Here is a 21,872-nt window from a genome sequence, read left to right as displayed (position 1 = left end):
TTTTTATAACATGACTGATGACCATATGCAATTAATTTGATAAGGACATTAACCATTGCACACGCGTTTATTAATAAATAAGACTTGTTTCAGTCGACTTAAATGGATAGTTTGGCCATATACTGTATGTCGTCATTTAATCACTCTTGCATCATTCCCATCAAACCTGAAATACTTTTTTTCTCTCTTTTAACTAGCCTTTGAAAACTTGTTGCCACCCACTGTGGGAAATCCAACAGCCGTTTAGGGTTCGTTCCTCCTTTGGACAGCAGATGGAGCCACTGGCACACTTTTGATGTCTGGGACTGCAGCATTCAAAGTTCTTCGTAAATATTTTTAATAAATTCAGTCCATTTTATATCAGGAGCCTGAACAGCCATTGCCCTTGATGAATGTCAAAGTGTGAAACATCTACAGATCATTTTCATGTCTGGTTGTTAACTGTGTTTTTATTAGTGCGCAGAAGCGCAGCACAATAATCATATCACAGACAACGAAGCAAACTGCTAACTCGTTTTTCCCTGCTGCATGCTTTAGCAGAGCATAATCAACACACTGACTTCACACATCTCTCGCTCGCTCTCTCTCTTTCCCATCCTTCACTTGGTGTCTTTCTCTGATACCCTACTGGTGGCAGATTGAGAGATCTGATACAGCTCTGTTTAGCACTGGTGCTCAAAGGCCTCCGGCTGTTTCTCTTGCATATTTTGGCACGGTCCTCTTTTGTGTAAGAGATGAGAGAGATTCTGTTATTCAGACACCCATTACTGTATAATTAACAACAGACAACAACAACACACACATTAGTACAGGAATAAAGTCAATTAGTCTTTGCTGGTGTGAGCTTGGTCTCACCTCTCTTGGTATTTGTGTGTCTGTGTGTTGGCATATTATATTATGTCTTTCAGTGGTCACATTCGACCTTCACTGCACCAGATCAAGGCCCCCATTAGTTCCCTCTCTGGCCTTATATTGGCTTTCCTGTGGCGTTATATCTCTCCATTGAGTCCTTCTCCACTGAGAGCAAGATTCTGAGATGTCCACTCAACATTCACTCCTGGTTCTCACCGTCTTGCTGTGGTACTTAATTGGAAGTCCCCAGCGTCTCATAAGATAGACGTCGAACACATATAGCATCCCTGGTTCCAGTTCACCAACCACTGCTGTTGTGACTGCCCGCCGTGGGTCCAGCTCCTGGAAATACTTACAGAAGACTCTCTCATCGGCAGGACGGGACTCTGGGTCGACGCAACGATCAGTTGCGGTGTGCTTGCTGTCGAGTGGGATCTGCCGCCGATAAATGCAATAGAGACTCCGCTCTTCGGTCCCCATCCAGGCCAGAGTGATCGAGTTGCAGGTCCGCAACTTGTTGAAAGACTTAATCTGTAGTGTGGTGGGAAACACCGGCATGGCTCGGCGGTGGTACGCTGACGATGCTTGCATTTTGAGACAGAATTTGGACTTTTTTGGAATCACCTTTAGGAATCGTCGATGAGGAACCTGGAATTAAGGCCTGGAGCTGGATGAGGTATGAAGGGGCACCGTGCAACCATATCTGGGCAAGCTGATGTCCCACCTCCTGAGATGTCAAAGTCTGTCCTTTACTGGAGACGGTGACTTTGACTTTACTAGTGCCGTTACAGGTATGCAAGGTAAGCAGGCCATTTTGTTGCCACCCGCGAGGTTTAAATAGGAACTGATCCCCCTGTAGACTGCTTGCTTCCCAGCTCAGGGTGACCCATTTGACCTGGCCTTCCCGTAAGGATGTGATGGCTGATCGAGCCTCCTCATGCGTACGGGCGAAAGTGCCGGTGTAGGCCACACTCGTGCCATTAACCCTGTCCACTATGAACACATCAAAGTAGTACTGTGTATTCGGAAGCAGGTCTGAAACCGTGCACACACTTTCAATGTCCCTGCACACACACCCAGTGTCCTCAAACTTGTCAGTCGTGGATGATTCATGATCCTTGAGGGCATTTGGCTGCCGCCACCACCAATCTTTACTTGTTGCCCACACAATCTCTTTGCTTTGTTTGTCCCTCCTTTGTCTCTTCTGCATACTCTGTATCTCCTTTCGGATTCCCTCATGAGCAGCGCAAAGATTTCGGTAGTTATGTTTGTGGTTGACTAAGACACAATATTCACGATGTGGCCGGTGACCATCTTTAACAGCTATAGATGAGCTTGGAGCCCAGTTTAAGGTGACACTGGTCATGCCCACCCCCAGCGTGTGCACTCTGGGGTCCGTTGGCAGTTCAGGGAAAGCCCCCGAGGGACCAGGACCTTCGTGGAGGTATGCTGACACCTGCGTGTCCTGTTCGTTTGATTTCAGCCGCAGGATGTAGATGGACGCTGGAGCGTTGGCAGGACCGGTGTAGGTGTCTACAGCATTGCCGGTGTAGGTGTAAATCCTAACCTCTCTTCCAGAACCTCTCCACCAAACCTCAGGCATGCTCTTCTTGGAGCTCCCTGCAGAAACGAAGCATTTCAGATCAAGATCCAGCATTTTCAACAGACGGCTCTTATGAAAAGAGTGCAAAAACATTTGGGCAGCATGCACGGATAAGTTTGTATTTTATGCAAAACATCATTACTTTTGTCGGTACACTTTTAGAGAGAATGTTTGGTAATAAATGTGAATAATTTAAAGGTGTAGATGGGGACCCCTGAGTTCACAGTCTAAATGATTTATATGTCACTTTATGACTTTATAATGCTGCTTTGCCTGCCAGACTTACTTTCAGAACATGCGCATGATTACGAAAGCAGAGTGCAAAAATGTAGTCACCATAGAACGCAATGCAAAAGCAAATTGTAGTTTAGCTGTATGTGGATATAAACAGTCTGTAAAACTGTAAAGCTGAAAGTGAATCATTCATAAAGTTATTGTCTCTCAAATGAAAGAGTCGACTCTGAATCGCTTAAACTAGTTGTTTTACATTTGAATACGCTTTACGCAAAGTACACACATCACAAATTGCCACATCCATTTCCGACAAGCGCTGTAAGCAGTAGACCAATCACAACAGACTGGGTCATCGGACCAATCATAGCAGAGTAGCCTCACCCAAAGGAGGGGTTCGGAAAGATGAATCTTCGAACAAATAAATTTAAAAGCATATTATAAGAAAATAATGCATATTATAAGAAAGTGTTCGTTGACCTTGCATGTATGTAAACCTGTTGTTGGGGACTCCCAAAATCGAATTAGAAATCTTTCAAATAGCATAACAGGGCCACTTTAATAAATGCTATACATGTTTTTCTTTGTAAGCTCACAATACCTAATTCATAAACTAATGGTAACAAACAGACTTTCATTGTAAAGTGTTACTAAAAATTGTAATTAGAAACAGACGTCAGTGTTCTTTGTTTCTGTTAGAATTTTTTTTTCTTTCTCGTCTTCTCTCTGTCAGGGAAAGCTTGGAGATTTAGAGATGGATAAGAGGAGAATCTTCTGTCCACAGAGATCCTAAAGCAACACAACAGCAATTTTACACCTGCTAATTAAATCAGTGTGCCTCAAAAGCCTCTGAGGGGATGTAACCCATTGGATATAAAAACCCTGAGTTGTCTGTTAGCCCGTTAGCCCTGGTTAGGCCTATGCCAGCACTCCCAAATACAAACATACATGTACGTGTTTGCATGAATGCACAAATATATCTTCAAGCAGGCACGTCCATTAATCCATTAATAAGCATACACACACAAAAACTCACAGTGTGCTTTCTTAGGTGGTTTATCCTTCAGGGTCCGAACAGCCAAGCTCCATTCGATGGGCACTGCACAGGGGCTCACAGTAACAGACAGCAAATCGGCTTTCTTCTTTAGTGTGAAATACAGTCTGAAACACAGATCAGTATCTGTATGTATTAGACACAGCAAATATGATGTTTGGTCTAATTATTCGTAAGAGCTTCGAAAAAATCTATTTTATTTTCCATAGATTAACCATTCATCATAGATTAATCGGTCTAACAGTCTCCTTTACCAATATGCACAAGCCAAATTGTGTCTCATTAAGATAATCTAATTTAATCTATTTGTATTCCTCATGTTTTAAACAACAAACTTTTAACTGTCACTTAACATCTCCTGAGACTTTATATCTCACAGTGTGGCTATATTTCTTATTTTAAAAAAATCCTGTTTTATTTTTAACTTTTAACTATTTTTAAGCTGAAACAGACTTCCATAAAAGACCCTCTATTTAAATTAAGCTGCAAAAATATTTTGTTACAAAATCATTGGATTTTTGACATCAGAAACCCAAATAATTTAACTCATGACTGCCAACATTTATGAATAAACACCTATTCAGTGTTCATAAACTTGATCCACTCAATCATATTCTAATTTCTAGACACCAGAGTAAAAATAAGAGTAAAATTTAGAAATGTCCAGCCAACCTTATGTGCTGTTCCTGAATATCATTTAGAAGGATCTCAACTAGAGCTGTCAAATCGATTAATCACGTTTGTATTTATATATATATATATATATATATATATATATATATATATATATATATATATATATATACACATATATATACACACAGTACATACACATATATTATGTAAACAAACTTTTATTTTGGATGTGATTAATCATGATTAATTGATCTCAAACTAAAATTTTCAACAAAGCCTGACCATTTCAATACGATCGTTTGAGTGAAAATTCTCTGTATTGTGAACATATGGCATTTATATTGTACTAGGCAGTAAACAGACTTGTGAGAAGACAGCTGATATTCTTTTCTTATGTGAATAGGGTATTTATTTTAAAATAATAGTTTGCTTAAATTTGTTTTATTTGATCATAATTTACTCACCCTCATGTCGCTACAAACCTTTATGCCTTTTTTCTGTTGAGTATAAAGGAGATATTCTGTGAAATGTCTCAGTGTTTTTTTGTCCAGTGGAATTCAATGATCACCAAAAGTGTTTGGTTACCAGCATTCTTCAAAATATCTTGTTTTACGTTCCACTGAAGAAATACATTTGTACAGGTTTAGAACGACATGTATGTGAGCAAATGATGACAGAATTGGTCTTTTTGGATGAACTATCCCTTGCATTATAATAGTCAAAGAGAGGGGAAAAAAAGTGGTTATTAAAAACAACATTATGACTGTTTTGGAACAAAACAAAGCACTGACATTTTTAAAGCACCTCGGGGGGGATTAAAAGAATTCTAAAAAGTTTATGACAAGTTTATGTCTTTAAACAACATGCCGCAGAGCTTCCTTGGAGACTGTTTGACTGCTGTTGTTTGCACAGCTTTGTCTGCTAATGAAGGTGAAGAGAAACAAAATTAATTACTCCAGAATGACTGATCCCTGATAAGCTTCTATTGATTCTTCGCCGTCGTTTAGATATGCATCTCCACAAACCCTAATGTTCACAGATCACAGCTGATGCCAGGTGCAGCATCACTGTAGCGTGCTCTGCTCAGGCAGGAAACACATTCAGTCTCCCTCTGTGAATAACATCACACTGGCCAGAATCTGGTGAACCTCCCTCGGTGCATTCTGGTAACACCAGCCATTTGGCAAGCGCCACTTCCTCTGACCTTGAAACCCTGCTTGTGCTGCTGCCTTCAGTCAATGGTTTTCTGCATCTTCAAATGCTCATTGAATTATCGTTATGGAAATAGTCAGACATTAGATTTAAGACTTAGCGTTTGTTTAATGTGATTTGGATCTCTTATTTGCATGTGACTAGCACACCAGCATGGCACATTATCATAATATTGATTTCATCTTCTGGTAATCAACTTTGGTTTAACTTTGCCCTTGAGAACAACAACAAATACAACAACAAAAAGGGGCCATAGTTTTAGTTTGATCGATTACTGGCAGGTACACTTCAGGTGTGTCCATCCCTGTCCTTTTAATCCAATTAAAGGGTAGAGAGTTTTGTGTGGAAGGCACAGTTACAATCTTTTAATCAATTAATTAATCAGCTCCTGCCCCGCGACTGTGCATTGAGATCATTCTGTACTTTTCTCTCTTTCTCTCTTTCTCGCGCTCAGTCTGAAGCCTGACACCTCTGTTACGGGTGAGGGAGCAGTTCTCACTGTGATTCTCACTGGCTAGTGTTGCTAATGGAAAAATAAAACTGCAGTTTTAGCTGCTTGAATTCAGTGGGTTTGATATGGAGGAAAATCTGTGTCATAATTTTAAGGCCATTAAGAAGAATCAATCAGACAGGAGGGAATAACTGACCTATCATTGATTTCAGAATGTCACGAAAATAGTTTGTGTTGCTAGTAAAAGCGTAATGTCTTTACTACAGAATGTTTACAAGGGAAATATTGTAATATATTTTCACATGGCCTAAGTTTTAAAAATCCTAAAAAAAATCCACTGGATCACCCCCCTCCCCCCCAAAAAATGTTTTAATATTTTCTTTTAATTATTAATATTTTAAATTAGCTTTTGTTTTTATGTTCCATGTTCCATTTATAATATTTATTTAAATCTTAAAGTTATTTTTATTTCAGTTTTAGTAATTAGCATTTTTTTCATTCAAAAGTTTTCAACTTCAAAGGTTTTTCAATTAATATTAATATTTTATTTCATTTCAATCGTCAAAAAGAAAAAAAAAAGTTTTAGTTTTAGTTAACAATAATAACAATGATTATAAAAAGGCAGCTGCTTCCATGTGTACTGAACAAACTATAAAACTTATAAAATAGTGAACAACAGGAATATTATAAATGTGCAATATTGAATAATAATATCAAGAAATATTTACAAGACTATTAAGTAAATACTGAATATTTTTCCCATGCAGCATTAGCACATTGTGACCTCCTGGGTGTTTGAATCTCCACTCCACTGCTATAGACAAGAGATATTATGTGTTTTCCAGACGAGTCTAGTCCCTGCTAAGTGATCATGCAGGATAAGTGATCTCTCTGGAGGACTACAATGTTGATTTAAACTCTTCCACTCTTCCATTTCTTCACTACTCCAGTTAGAAGCAGCAAAATACAACCATTGTTTCTCTTCCATTCTTGTCTGATTGGTACACTTGGCCCATTTAAGTGTACCTGCCTCTTACTGGAGAAATTGTGTTTATTTCTTCTGTCGGGTTTTACCTGCGAGTGTGTCCTTTAGGCAGATGTACTGGTGTGACCCTGTTTTCACTCAGCCATGTTGTGGGGTGTAATGTCACTTCATTTTCAGGTGCCAAGGCATAGATTGTGCCGGGGCCAGAAAAGAGGGCCATGGCCAGGCAGAGACACCACGAGAGAGCCATCCTTGTCAACACAAAAACGGCCGCTCACTTACACTCGTCTGGAAAACAGAGAATGTCAGTTTAAAACAAGAGATAAAACCTTTCATAATGTGCTTCTGAATTCCCATACTTAGTATGTACTAAACTGTATTAAGATCTTTAGGGACTTCTTTACATGAAGTATGTGCTTGAGATCTGAGCATATACTACATCCGCCATGTGCACTGTCCTTTGACCATTATGTTATCCCTTCGACCCATGACATACTAATTATAAATAGTTAGAAAAAATTTGCAAAACTGATGTTTAATTTTTGAGAGTGAACAAAACAATAATTTACCTAGAAAACGATTTGTTTTTTTGACAAATTACTGTTAATATTCATAAACTGTAAGTCACTTTGGAAAAAAGCTTTAAATGTTTTTGCTATGGCACTTGAAATAAGACTGAGATTGAGTTTTTTTAACATTAACATAAGAATCTGATGTTCCACAGATGTTCACAATCTTCGCAAATGTAGTATCATTCAGATAAGGTTCATCTACCACTGTTCTATTCATATGACATATTTTCATTTGCATACTATTTAAAGAAAAAAATGCATAAGTGTACAGACTGGTGAAAAGTTGATTTACCGTATCTTGTCAGTCCATTTATTTAGATTACAAACGGCTCATGCTTGGCTTATGAAAGCTGCAAGACAAATGAGGACATCTGGAAGTTTCATAGGAGCTGATATTACAGCAGATTTTCTTTTACTTTATCTCATTTCACTAAGTGTAAATCCATCATACTTAAAACATCTGCCTTGTCCTTGATGTGAAAATTAAGAGATAAACTTCCAAGTTAAAATTAAAATTAAGTTAAAAAAAATTCTGAAACCTGTCAAAATCCAACATTGACGGCAGAAACTCACATTCCCAGCTAAATCCTGGGATAGATCTGGACTCAGGATGACGTGTTAGATGACAGTGCTGTTATTTATCTCCCAAGGTCCTGACAAACTGACTTGTGTTTCTACCGACATTCAGCGCAAAGATTATTCATTACGGCTGACAAGCAAAGAACAGAGCTATCAGTCAGTCAGTTGATTCTCACACTCCATCTGTTGTGAGGGCAAGATGAGAGAGAGAGAGAGAGAGAGAGAGGGAGGAAAACGTGAGAGGATGAGGGAGAGAAAGTTAGCCTCATTCCAGCTGATGATTCATTGATAGCAGGAAACATTTGCCTTTATTCATAGGGAATTATTTATATAAGCAAGGAAAATTTGCTATCCGCTAGAACTCAGTGCTCTCTGCTTTGACACTCCACACAGAGACGAGAGCGGCACTTCAGCGATGCCTGGCAAACACACTTGAATCTATGGCTCTATTTTTAACAGGCGACATCAAATTGGTTTACCGTGGAAATGTAATTAAACTCCTCTCATTATGTATGAACAGCAGGCTGCTTTGGTTGTATAAAAATCCATCGACAAAGAGAACAAACCCAACCAAAACAGCACCTGGGGGTAATCTGAACACTGCCGGGCGGCGGCTGTGGGGGAGAGTTGACGAAGTTTGAAACTCTCAGATGTTCAGTCGGTGTTTATCTGCAGCTGATGGGCCCAGTGATGTGAGTTCACGTCCCAGGGGAGAGAGAGGCTGCGATCAAAGCCGTCATGCTGAAAAGTGTCCCCATAACAACACGAATGGTTGTCGCTGGGGGAACGTGGCCCCGTAGATCGGATGACAGACGGTGGAGTGAACGCGTTTGAGACGCTACGCGCTCTTATCACCCAGCCTCTGCTCTGATCATGACTGCTGAACAGGCCCTCATTAGAAACAGAGGAGAAGGATGGAGGGGGTGGAAAAGAAGGAGGCAAGGAAAGCGTGAAGGGAGGCGAGAGAGAGCGAGATGGGAGCGGGAAAATGTCCAGGAAGATGAAGAGAGGGATTAAGAAAGGTGAAAAGAAGACAGTGAAGGTGAGAAAGAGAGGATCGGAAGGGGAAAAAAGAGGTAAAGGTCAGAGTGAAGGAGGGAGGAGCCGGGAGGAGAAAAGGGATGGAAAGAAGTGTAGAAGAAAAATGGAAGACAAAACTGACACGTCCACATAAATGTGAACGTGAAAAAGAGCTGCACAGATAGTCATTTAACCTCCGAGTTAGTGAACCCCAAATGAGGTAAATATTTTGCATTAAAAAAATGCAAATATCTCCTCCCAAAATATTTTGCATTAAGAAAAAAAAAAAAAAAAAAAATCTTTATGCAAAGTATTATTTCTCATGGTTTTACTTGCCCATGTGTTTATAGGACAGCCTGTGCGTCCAGTAAATCTCACCCCAGTTTTATATCTCTCTTTATCTCTCAGTCTCTGTTTACTGTGATCTGTGAGCTCGTATTACTGTACACACTCCCTTGCGCTCTTGATTTGTTGGAGAGCTTGTTGATGGCATTGGTGGCTGTGGTGTCATGTGACACATGCTCTTTGCAGGGGTCCTGACTGTTCCCAGGCCAGCCAGATATAAAGAGAGAGAGAGAGAGAGAGAGAGAGAGAGAGAGAGAGAGAGAGAGAGAGAGAGAGAAAGGTGAGAGAGGTGGAAAAGAGAAGAGGAAAGACAGAAAGGGACTTCAAACTTGAATGGTATAGAATGAAAACTGAGAACTTGTGCAAAATGTGGGCCATAAGGGGGAAAATAGACAGAGATGTGCTCAGGCGAGAGAAAAAGAGTTTAGTGAAAGACTGAATGAGATTATGGATGGAGCAGAAATATATTATGGTTGTGAATTTAGGATCTAATTGTCGACTTCAAGAAGTCAAGTAACACTAATTTGCTTGGTCTTTTTTCCTTGCTGTCTCTGTCTTACTATCCAAATGTAATTAATTCATGGCCATGTAATTACAATGCTAACACAGCAATATAATGCCCATATTTACAAAGGAAATGTTATCATAAAATCTAACAAAATTAAACTTTTTATATTTTTATACATTTTTTATACATTTTTATATATGTAATATTATATTAATGGTTTTTAATGGTTTTTAGATTTTATAATATAACATTTTTTATCAGATTTATTCAAATATCTTATGTTTTTAGATTTTATAATCGATTTTTTTAGGTAAGATTTCAGTGTCATCAGATTGACACAATACATTTTTTTTTTTTTTTTTTGTATTTTCAGATATTGTGATTCAGTTTGAGTTTCATCCACACTATGAGGAGTTTGTGAGCGCTGTTCTGGATTTCCCTGAAACTGAAACAACATCTCAAACCACAGACATCTCACCGCTGTACTTATGGGCTATTTAGTGGTCAAAGAAACACGAGTCAAGACACACGCATAGAGGGGATGATCCCAGTCTCATGTAACAAAGTAAGGGGGCAAATAGAGATATAATAGATAGAAAATAGAGATTGAAGAAAGAGGTCTCCTGTATTAATAAACATTTATACTTTTTTCGTTCAAAACAACTTGCATTATTTCTTTGATTTTAACAGAGAACTGAACCCATGACTTTGGTGTTGCTATTGGTATTGCTATGGTTGTTGAGTCCCTGACAAGTAATCACAGACACACAAACATACAATCGCATGTACTTACCTCAGCCAGTGCTCAGGACTTACACTCTGAAGAAAGATAAGAGGAGAGGTGAAGAAGTAAACGTGTCAGATGTCTTCTGCACTGAAGCTCACAGAGTCACAGTAACTCCCCTGTCCTGCTGGAGTCCTGAAGATAGAGGTAAAACAAGAGAAAAAGAAAAGCCCTCCCACCCTTCTCCTCTCCTCTTTCTCCCTTATTCTCTCTCTTCTCTTGTTTCCTCTCCTTTTCTCTCCTCTGTTTTCTCCCCCCGACCCAGATCGGTGCAGTCTGATAACTGAGGCGCTAGTCAAACAGACACATGCGCATGTGGACTGTGTGTGTGTGTGTGTGTGAGAGAGAAGAGATAGATGATGGATAGAAGGATGGAGAAAGTGTCTGGTGAGGGCTGCCACTGTAAGAAGTGTGGTAGTGTGTGTGTGTGTGTGTGTGCAGTAATTGCAGAAAGAACTGGGGAGGGTGTATGGAGATGTGTGTGTGTGTGTGTGTGTGTGTGTGTGTGTGTGTGTGTGTGTGTGTATGAAGATAACGGATGTGTTAATTACATTTGGGGACCCACACCAAAGAGAGTTTCCATTAATTCTCATAGAAACCCAAACCATAAACATCTTAATTAAAAACTAATTTAATTTAATTTAAATAAAAAAATATTTTTTAGATTTTTTAATACTTTTAGATTTCTTGTTATTTTAATTTGTCCCAAAATTGCAATTACCAGAATGCAGGAAAATCTCTTTAACATTACTGCTAGGCTACCAAAAATGTTAAAACCATTGTTTACATTAAATGTAAAAAATTCTGCCAATAAAAATAAAAATCTACTTCAAGTCTGAACTTATTTAATTCTTATTTAAAAACACAGATTTCCATTTATTTGAACAACCCTTGAAAATAATGGGAATGAGGTGTCCAGGTAATATTACAACACACACACACACACACACACACACATTCTTTTTCCTCTTATTAAAACATATTGTCATAAAAAAACGTAAATTAAATCTATTAAAAATGTGAACAATTTCATATAAAAATAAATAACTAGTTCATGCAAAAATTTATGTTTAAACAATATATATTTAATACATTTTTGGACATGTCAATGTACATGTATGCATCCTAAATGTAAATCCATCAATGTATGTTGATATTATACAAGTGAATATAAAAGACAGATGTTTTTTTTTAATTACAAAAACATACTGAAATGTAGTTTTTTAGTATATATGTATCTATATGAAATGTACATTGCCTTATAGGTAATAAATGGCACTATCACTGCTGATATAGGGCAATATGTATTACGTTACAGGCACAGACATAGATATCGGCCTATTAATCATAAATGCATGAGCACTGAACATAATGTCGCTCCACAGCACACACCTGAAGCGTGGGTGTGTGTGCGCTTGTGTACGTATTGTTCTAAAGGTCAAGTGCTCTTCTCAGAAAGATTGAATATGTACATGTAATTGTAAGTGTTTTTCCCGAACTCGACACTGTGCCTCTCTCCTCCACACAATGCAATCTCTCGCATCTTCCACCCCTCCCTCACATTCTGTCCATCCTCCACAGCAGAATGAAAAGAGCTATTTGCATTGTGTGTGTGTGTGTTAAGCATGTCTCCTGGGCCTTTTTGAATATATTCTATGGGTGCTTCAGCTATGCTATTGAGGTAATGAGAACACTCCACCCATCTGGTCATTGTGTGTGTGTGTGTGTGTGTGTGTATGAATGTTTGTGACCCCAGATGCAGCAAGGAGTTGCATCGCTCACAGGTAAAACCAGAGCTCACCCAAGACTCGGTTTCCTTGACCAATAAGTCCTAATGAATCTAGAAAAATTGACTCATTTAAGTAGGTAAATGTGAGAAAATGGGAGTAAACAAGTGGGTTGAATTGCTGTCTTCTTTTGGCATACACAGGCAGCTGCCTATGAAGTGTGGCCCTGGCCCAAATGACAAACTTGACGTGTATTTGCAGACTTGCGATGATCATTGGTTTACATGTTGTTTGTATTTTAGCCGAGAGCCACAGGGTCTGGCCCACTTCAAAATCCCTTTGAACTGTCTGAAGTCGGGCTCTCTCTGTTACTGCCGGGGTTTTGAGGTTTTGATTTATAACTGATTAACCTTTTGGATTTTACCAGAGATACAAAAAATGAGAGACATGCACAAATACATGTTCCATCAGCTCTCTCTTCTTCTGAGTTTGCGACCGCTGGTGTTCTGTTTTACTCACTCTCTCATTGATAATGATCCGAATTTTAACAGCAGTTGCCCATCTGCCCATATAAAACTGGATATTCTCCAGGGACCCAAAAGACAAGAGTGAAAGAGTGTGTGTGTGTATATATATATATATATATATATATATATATATATATATATATATATATATATATATATATATATATATATATGGTTCATCACATCACCATTTTGGAATATTTTAATGCTATTTTTCATCTTTAGGCTGCTAAATCACTTTAGTTGAGAAACTCACAGTTTTTGTCATAACAATTAAGCACACTAAAAAAAGAAAAAAAAAGAAAAAGGAACAGACGATGAGAAAAATGATCTTTAATCTTTAGTTGACTAAATCACTTAAATAAATCTTAATCTGACTGAATCAGTTAGTATTAACATTTTAATTGATTCCCTTTTTAAAATTTGTCAATTTCACATTTTGTTAGTTTACTCTTTCTCTGTTATATTATACTTTTAGTATTCTAAACATTTATAATACGTTACTATATATTTTCATTTTTTTTATTTCAAATTCTTTAAATAAAATATAATTTCAAATTCAGTTTCATTTCAAACTATTATTTCACATTTAATTAATTAATTTTATTTTGTTATTTTGTCTTTAATAATGATTTTCTAGTTATTCTAGTACTATTTTGAAGTGCCAAACAAACTTGACTTGTTAATTTACGTTATACTTTATTTGACATTGAATTTGCATTTTTATATTTTACTTTGGCAAAACAAACGTACAGTTTTTTGTCACACTAATAAAGCACAATAAAACTGAATTAGAGAAAAAGGGGGGCAATATGAAGAAAAAAACAGAAGAGAGGAAGAATGTCAGTGATTGAGGGAAAAATATTCACTCATAAATCTTCAGCTGTCATGTGCATTGTCTTTTTAACCAGTCAACATGTCATTTTTACCCAGAGTTCAGCTTGACCTCCCAGTGGCTGATGTCATGGCTGCAGCAGGTCATGGAGTCACTCTGATCTCTCATCCAACGGGAGTTTAGTGCATGACACATGTACATGATCTCATCCATACAAGAATTCCATATGGATTTGTTATTCTTGCATCTGCATCCATTACAACAGCAGGATAGCTGTCTGTGTGGCCTCAGAGAGACACTAGAGTTGTGGCCAGAGATGGTTGAAGCGTGTGTGTATGTGTGTGTGTGTGTGCTGTCACACAGTCTGAAGCAGAGCATATTACAATAGATCTCTTAATGAGATGGTCTGTGTGTGTGTGTGTGTGTGTGTCCTGAAACAGTTATAACTGATTAAGGGGGAGGGTCTCGAGAGAGCTGAGGGGAACATGATTTGACCCCAGGGGTCGTGTCTCCCCACTAGACCTCATTTCATTTAATTTTTGCCAATAAAAGACCCTCTTTCTTCTCCCTTTCATTCTGACTTACACATTCATTAAAGATCTGCCAAGCTTTGAAATGTTACCATTATCATGCTTATTATCTTCTTAAGCACAGACAGAACTCATTCCTGAACACATGCACAATAAAATAATATTCTGGGTTAAATACAAGTTAAGCTCTTTTGACATTAGAATAGAAAATAATTTTGATTAATAATACAATTACAATGGAAGTGTAAGGGGCGAAAACATGATTGTTACGTAGACTTTGTCTTTGACATTGAATTTGCATTTCTGTGTTGTTGTTTTTTTTACACTACTGTTCATAAGTTTTGGATCAGTAAAACTTTTTTTAAAGAAATTTCTATTTATTCTATAATTGCTTATTTAGCAAGGATGCATTATGCTGATCAACGTTACAGTAAAGAATTTTATTTACATTATTACAAACAAATTCAATAAATGCTATTCTCTTGAGAATATTTCATAATGATTTCAACAAAAGTATTAAGCAGTACAACTGTTTTCAACATTGATAATAATATGAAATGTTCATTGGGGACCAAATCAGCTATTAAAATTATTTCTGAAGGGTCATGTCACATGTGCACTAAAGACTAGAGTAATAATTGCTGAAATAAATATCCAGCAAATTAGTAAAATACAGTAAATTACATTTTACATTTTATTCCAAAAGAAAAAGGTTCTTTTAAATTGTATTAGTATTTTGCAATATTAATGTTTTATAAATAAATGCAATAATATAAAATATTAAATAAAAGTTTTTTTTTGTTTTGTTTTGTGTGTAGGTGTGTATGTGTGCAAATAAATGCAGCCTTGGTGAGATATTTTGAAAAAAAATAAAAATTAAATTAAATTAAATTTAATTTAATTAAATTAAATTTATGCATTTAGCAGACGCTTTTATCCAAAGTGACTTACAGTGCATTCAGGCTATCAATTTTTACATATCATGAATAACAAATAATAATAATAATAATCTTACCGACCCTAAACTTTTTAATGGTAGTGTATACATTTTTTTTTTTTTTGACAAAATGAGTAAGAAATCAAAATCATTTTTCATGGTAATCAATAAAACATGTATTTAGGTAAGAGATTAGTAAGTATACAATGTTACCAGTAATTATTGCAAATTATCTTTCTAGTTTTCATGTTTAACTTATATACTGTTCATATATCACAGCTTTTATGCTGATGAAAATACGTTTTAAATAAATACAGTATATATCCGAATAAATACATAAATGTAAGCCGGAAGCCTATACATACACGAACACACACGCACACACGCGCACACACACACACACACACACACACACACACATATATATATATATATATATATATATATATATATGTATATATGTATATATTATGTATATATATATATATATATATATATATATATATATATATATATATATATATATTATATATATATATATATAGTAAATATTTATATATATTGACATATATATATGTATATATATATATATATATATATATATATATATATATATATATATATATATATATATATATATATATAGTAAATATTTATATATATTGACAGATAGTCAAGTCTAAATGAAAACAAGGCAACACAGGACCAAACTACATTACATATGAACAACACAATACATAAGAAAATCACAGCACACATGAAACTCAAAGCATAACCTCAAAATGTCACAACTCAGAATGATCATGCAACACAATGACGGATATCAAACCGCACCATAAAGCAAAACAAAGCAGAAGATGCTGGCAGACGAGATGATTCTTGACTGCACTACAGCTACAGGAAACCAAACCCACTTTAAAAGCTACTGTACAAATGTAATGAGATCTGATTATTCTGCTGCACTTCCTGGAGTCATATAGACACGGAAAACTCGATCTACTTGTTTGCAAATGTTGAGAATCAATTTTTCACACTTGGCAGACATGATTGGAAGCATTTAGTCTTTGGAAAAGTGGAAGACATCAGTGATGTACTGGAAGGGGAAGTTACTTTGTGGTGGGATGCCATTTAGTTACTCTCCTCTTTTTCTCTTTCCATCTAACAATCTCTTCCCACCCTTTATCACACCCTTCTGCAACTCTTTCTCTCTCTCACGCCCCTTCCCCCTGCCATCTCTCTCTTTCTGATCCATTTTTCATGCTTCAATCTATTTTCTCTCGTCCATTTGCAATGGTTTACTGTAAATTGTCCCCCTCCTTGTCTCATTCTGATGCATTACGAGATTCTCTTTCAGTGTCCTTCCCTTTCCCCGTCTCTCTGCATATTATCTATTCTTCTCATCCCTGTTCACGTATTCTTTTATGTCTCTCATGTGCCATCCATCTCTCTCCTATTAAACACCACCCCTCCCCTCAATTAATCTGCTCTCCATCCCTCTGTTTAAGGTTATTGCCCAATAGCCCCCCCTCTCTTGCTGTCCCTCTCTGCAGTAATTGCGTGTGTGATCCATGATACATGCCGCTGTCCCTCAAAATGCAGTTTTTGTTGACTAGATTGCAGCACTGAGTCCCAACATATACACAACTACATGCACAAAGCTATACAAAAGCAACAGAGATATTTAGACTTTTATTACGTCCCATTTTTGTCAGACTTTAAAATTAACAGAGGTGAAGAAACTATTATAATCCACTCTTTTAAATATTTCATCCCCCCACTTTTTGGCCTGTCATTGTGTTTTAAGTGCTTTGATTTGCTTGGCTGCAAACAAAGAAATGAAAAAAGAAAAAAACTATATGCAAATATTGAATTTTGCACAAAAATAAAATTAAAAAACCTTTGAAAAAGGAATTGTTTACATTTTTACCTAATACTTTTTAGAAAATAAAACCTTTTATTCAGCCCGTATACATTAAAATTGATCAAAAGTGACAGTAAATACATGTATAATGTTACAAAATAACTTTTGAATGTTCTATTTTAATCCTAAAAATATTAAGCATAGCTATCGTATTTTTTCATTATAGTGATGATAATAAGAACATTTTCTTAAGTAATAAATCACCATATTAGAATAATATACAAAGGATCATGTGACACTGAAGCGTGGAGTAATAGCTGCTGAAAATTATGCTTCACCATCACAGGAATAAATAACAGTATAATATATTCAAAATATATAATAATAATAATAATAATATATATATATAATATATATATATATATATATATATATACATAATTTTAAATTGTAAGAATATTTCATAATATCCCTATTTTACAGTATTTTTAATCCATCAAATGCAGAATGCAAATGACTAGCTTTCTCAAGGTATCAATTATTATAACTTCTAGATAATTGTCATGTCACCTAGTTTATTAAAATTCATGAGTCCAGCTGATAAGGTTTAAAAAAATTCCACCTGGATAAAGCATCTAAAGGTATTTAGAGGGTGCTTTCTGGGGCAAGACACAGCTTTGGTGAGCCCATCTTCATGGCTGCGGTAGAGAGAGGAAGAAGGGACACAATGTGTGTGTGTATGTGTTTGAACATGCATAAACATGAGAATCTCATATTCAGATGAAACAAATATATAAGACTTACACATGAAATCCTGAAACCAGCGCTCCGACCGGTCAACCAGACAGGATGTCCACTCCCTTAGGGTCACCTCCTTATTTTTGTTCTTGTCACATGACCTACGCGCACACACACAAACACCATATTATTGAAAGTGGAGTCTCTTTGCCTTTGCCTCTTGTTTTTGATTTTCTATATCCCCGCTGCTATCAGCCGTAAAGGACACACTCACATTAGAACAGTAGGAAGGCAATAAGCATCAACAGCTTTGAATAAGAGAGAGAGAGAGAGAGAGAGAGAGGACTGAGAGGATGAGCGAGAGAAGAAAGATTGAAAGAGGATGAGAGAGAGAGGGGTGGGTGAAATCCTGAAGGCATGTGTACAATAATCAGAAGGGTGCTTGGGAGGGTTTGCAGTAATATTATGCAAATACAAAGGAGGTCAGACAGGAGAAATCATCACAAAATCACAGTGGCGAGGTGACTGTGTGTGTCATTTTCTGTGTGTGTGTTACTGGAAGAATCTTTGAGCGCAGTGCTCCAGAGGCATCCGCTTATAGCGAAGCTTTCTCAGATCTCTCCTGCTTAACTTCCCGTCCTGGTTACGATCCAACAGAACAAACCTTCTCTGAAAATAAAGGGAGAAAAGAACAAAGGATCGGGACTTAATGCTTCTATCACAAATTCACAACTGAACAGAAAAGAAGATTCCCTATCATCCATTGGCTGAGATAGCTTTTTATGGGTGTCTGATTAGAAATCATAACTGGCATTGAGAATTATTTATCCTCATTTAATATTTAAATTAAAGTGTTTTGAAGTACTTTATACATATTATATTCAATTAGATTTGATTAGCAAGCTAACAGCTTAGCCTACAGGCTTAAAATAGTGCTGACTGCTTCAAAAAAAAAGAGTTACACTGCACACTTACACTATGTACTTTGACAATAGAGTGAATTTTAGAAGGGTAGCGTGACTAGCGTCTCAAGGGAATGCTTAAAGCTGGCATGAAATGGATATTCACACTATCTGTTTTCTAAATGCGTGTTATTGATCCTTTTGTGAACAATTCATCCATACATGTGTTTAATAATAATAAAAAATGCTGTAACTCGATCTTTGAAACAACAGACTTCAATCTGATGAAGTAAACCGGATTTCTCTGATCATTTCATCAATGGTTTGTGTGGATATACATGAACCAAGAGTTTCTTTTGGACTGTTGACATATTTATGAATCTTGACATAAAGCATCACAAATACACACAATGTAAAGTTTTTTAGTAGTGTGTGTGTGTGTGTGAGTGCTGAAATGCAAAAATGCATGCATAGCGTGAATGACCCTAAGGATGGCATAGGCCCTATGTTTAAGTGAGTTCAGTGCATTTCTTTGCTTTCTTTGTTTTACCTCTGCGAGTTGGATTCGCTGGGTGTGTGTGAGGCAGATTTGAGAAGGAGCGGCTGGTGTGTATTTCTCTCCCATTCTGCTGAGGAGTAAGAACCAGTCCTGCAGACGGTACGGGAACTGACCGAACTCTTCCTCAGAGCACTCAGCCTCGCTCACTTACAGAGAAACCACAAGAGCGTTTTTTAGACAACACCACTTGTCAGTGATTGAATGTGGCATTTAAGTATAATGAAGCTAAAACTTTTTTGGTGTCAAAAAACAAACAACATCTAAAACAGTAGAAGTCATCAAAGAAATTTTAATGATTTCCACTAATATCATTACAGCATTCCAAACTATCAACTACTTACCAATAAAAATTTAAAAAATGGTTTCCTGGAATGTGTTTTGGGACATATTCCATTAGAGTTTTTAACCAATAAATGGTGACAAATTAGGCCTACCAATAAAGGACCCACAGGGATCAAGTTTGAATTAAAACCAATACGATTCTTATTATAACCAGTGAACCATTATAAATTCTGTGATGGTTTCTGTTTATTAGTTGGTTTGTTTTTCAGCTGGGTGTGTGTTTCTACCCAGACAAGCTCCACTATGTGCCTTGCCAATGCGTCGTTTTTTACGGCAGGCCTCCTTGTGAAGAAGACAGTCGTTGCTGTACGTCTTTCCCATAACGCTGCACACTGCTGCCCCCCTGCCTGTAGAAAACAACATCCACACACAAAGTACTTCTCGACTGGGTTGGTTAAAAAACAGCATTAAAAAACAGCAGGTAACAATACTAAACACAAATAACACAATTCAACACACCATATAATTGGGGCAAAAATAATCTAACTTTTGTAAATGGAATGAGAAAATGCTCTTCATATTTTTTGTTGACATCACAGGCTGTGCGTCATATCAAAACTGTACTATTTTGAGGCCAAATCAAATGTCACTTAGTAGAAGCAGCCAAATTAGAAAGATGCCATCATGGACAGGTTGTGCAAAATCAGAAAACATGAAACAGTTACACAAGTTAAAAGAAAATACAGACTGCATTAATCTCACTTGCTGTGAGGATAAAAATAGCTTGTGCCTAGCAGTGTTTTGAGCAGTGAACTGTCATAAAACCATCAAAAGAGACATTTAGAAAACCAAAACTGTCGATTTTAACATGTCATGCAATTGAAGGTACGTTAATACTAATGAATCTCAATATATTTATTGATAGACTTTTTAATTAGCCTACTTTTTAATGATAACTAACTTAGGTACTGTGAAGGCTCACCACTTGATGTAGAAAGAAGTAAAGCTATTGTTAATGAATCAAGTTTAAAGCTGTTTAATTGGTTGTTTTAATATGTTTAACTACATAAGGTATTGTAAAAAAAAAACATCCTGCCTGGTATTTTTAATAAAATATCATATTCTTTTTTTAACTACATCAGCATTTTTAAAGTGTGTCCCCTCAGGCACATCTTTTCTTTTTTTTTTTTTTTTTCGAATGTGGCATCTATCTGCATTAAAGACTAAGTGCACAGAGCGAATATACCAGTAGTTAGATGTCTGGGTTGCTGGTTTGAGTCCAAGGAGTCTGTGAGCCGTGTCTTATGTCTGTTCTTAATCATGACACTGAGCTCTGAGCCGCACAGTTCATGCCACTGCTCACTGTAAGTAGCTTGGCAAAGAAATCAGCTCAGGTGTCTTGGAAAATTATTATTAGTTTGCTAGAGTGTGTCTTACTGTTGGCAGGTCTTTGGACACACACATTTAGGAGTGAGAACTCCACCCTCTTTCACTACTTGGCACCAGGAACCAATAGGACTGTGACATTTCAACAATTTACACAGGGATTCTGAAGAGAGAGAAAGAAAGAAGAAAGAAAAAGAAGAAAGAAAAGAAAGAGAAGAAAAGAGAAAGAAAAAAGAAAAAAGTTGATTTAATAGTAAAAAAATAAAATAACTTTTTACTAAATAAATAATTTCAAAACCAGTCTTAAAATAATAGTGACATTAAATAACTATCTCACCTGGATCCACTCTGCCCAAATAAGGCCTCAACTTCTCTTCAGCCTGCCTCTGTTTACGCTGGGCTCTTCCACCCTTACACACACACCCAAATAAAGTTATAGAAGTTTTATATTTGTTCTGGTGATGGCAAAGCTGAATTTTCTGCAGTCTTCAGGGTCTGATCCTTCAGCTGTCGGTTAAATCCACTGCTTTTATAGGAAAAAGTAATGAACTGTAATTTATTTTTCAATATATTTTCCCTAAGTCCTTTTCTTGATCTTTGAGATCTTCAAATATATGTGAGAATTACTGAGCATTTAAAGGCTTGATGGATGATAGTCATATTGCGAGCATATTGCATGTGTGCAGAAATACGCTCTAAAAAAGGGAAGGGCACATGAATGAAGAATGCATTATGAAATGAAGAAGCATTCACATT

The 21,872-nt window shown here is 36.7% G+C and overlaps 1 protein-coding gene and 1 pseudogene across 1 annotated transcript; both read right to left on the bottom strand.

Annotated features, from left to right (window-relative positions):
• Nucleotides 1–431: 431 nt before the first annotated feature.
• Nucleotides 432–11,231, bottom strand: LOC113072069 (protein NDNF-like; annotated as a pseudogene).
• Nucleotides 11,232–17,723: 6,492 nt separating this feature from the next.
• LOC113072066 (SPARC-like protein 1) lies at nucleotides 17,724–21,279 on the bottom strand (the record flags this gene model as incomplete). The annotated part of the gene is made up of 7 exons (XM_026245208.1): nucleotides 17,724–17,947; nucleotides 18,054–18,148; nucleotides 18,544–18,656; nucleotides 19,440–19,594; nucleotides 20,018–20,137; nucleotides 21,168–21,178; nucleotides 21,271–21,279. Coding segments are annotated over 7 exons (556 nt in total), but the record flags the coding sequence as incomplete, so codon positions are not given.
• Nucleotides 21,280–21,872: the final 593 nt, after the last annotated feature.

The sequence above is a fragment of the Carassius auratus genome, unplaced genomic scaffold, assembly GCF_003368295.1.
Source record: "Carassius auratus strain Wakin unplaced genomic scaffold, ASM336829v1 scaf_tig00008516, whole genome shotgun sequence".
Lineage (NCBI taxonomy): Eukaryota > Metazoa > Chordata > Actinopteri > Cypriniformes > Cyprinidae > Carassius > Carassius auratus.
Note: the sequence above shows the minus strand (reverse complement) of the source record. Positions and strands in the feature narration are given on the sequence as shown.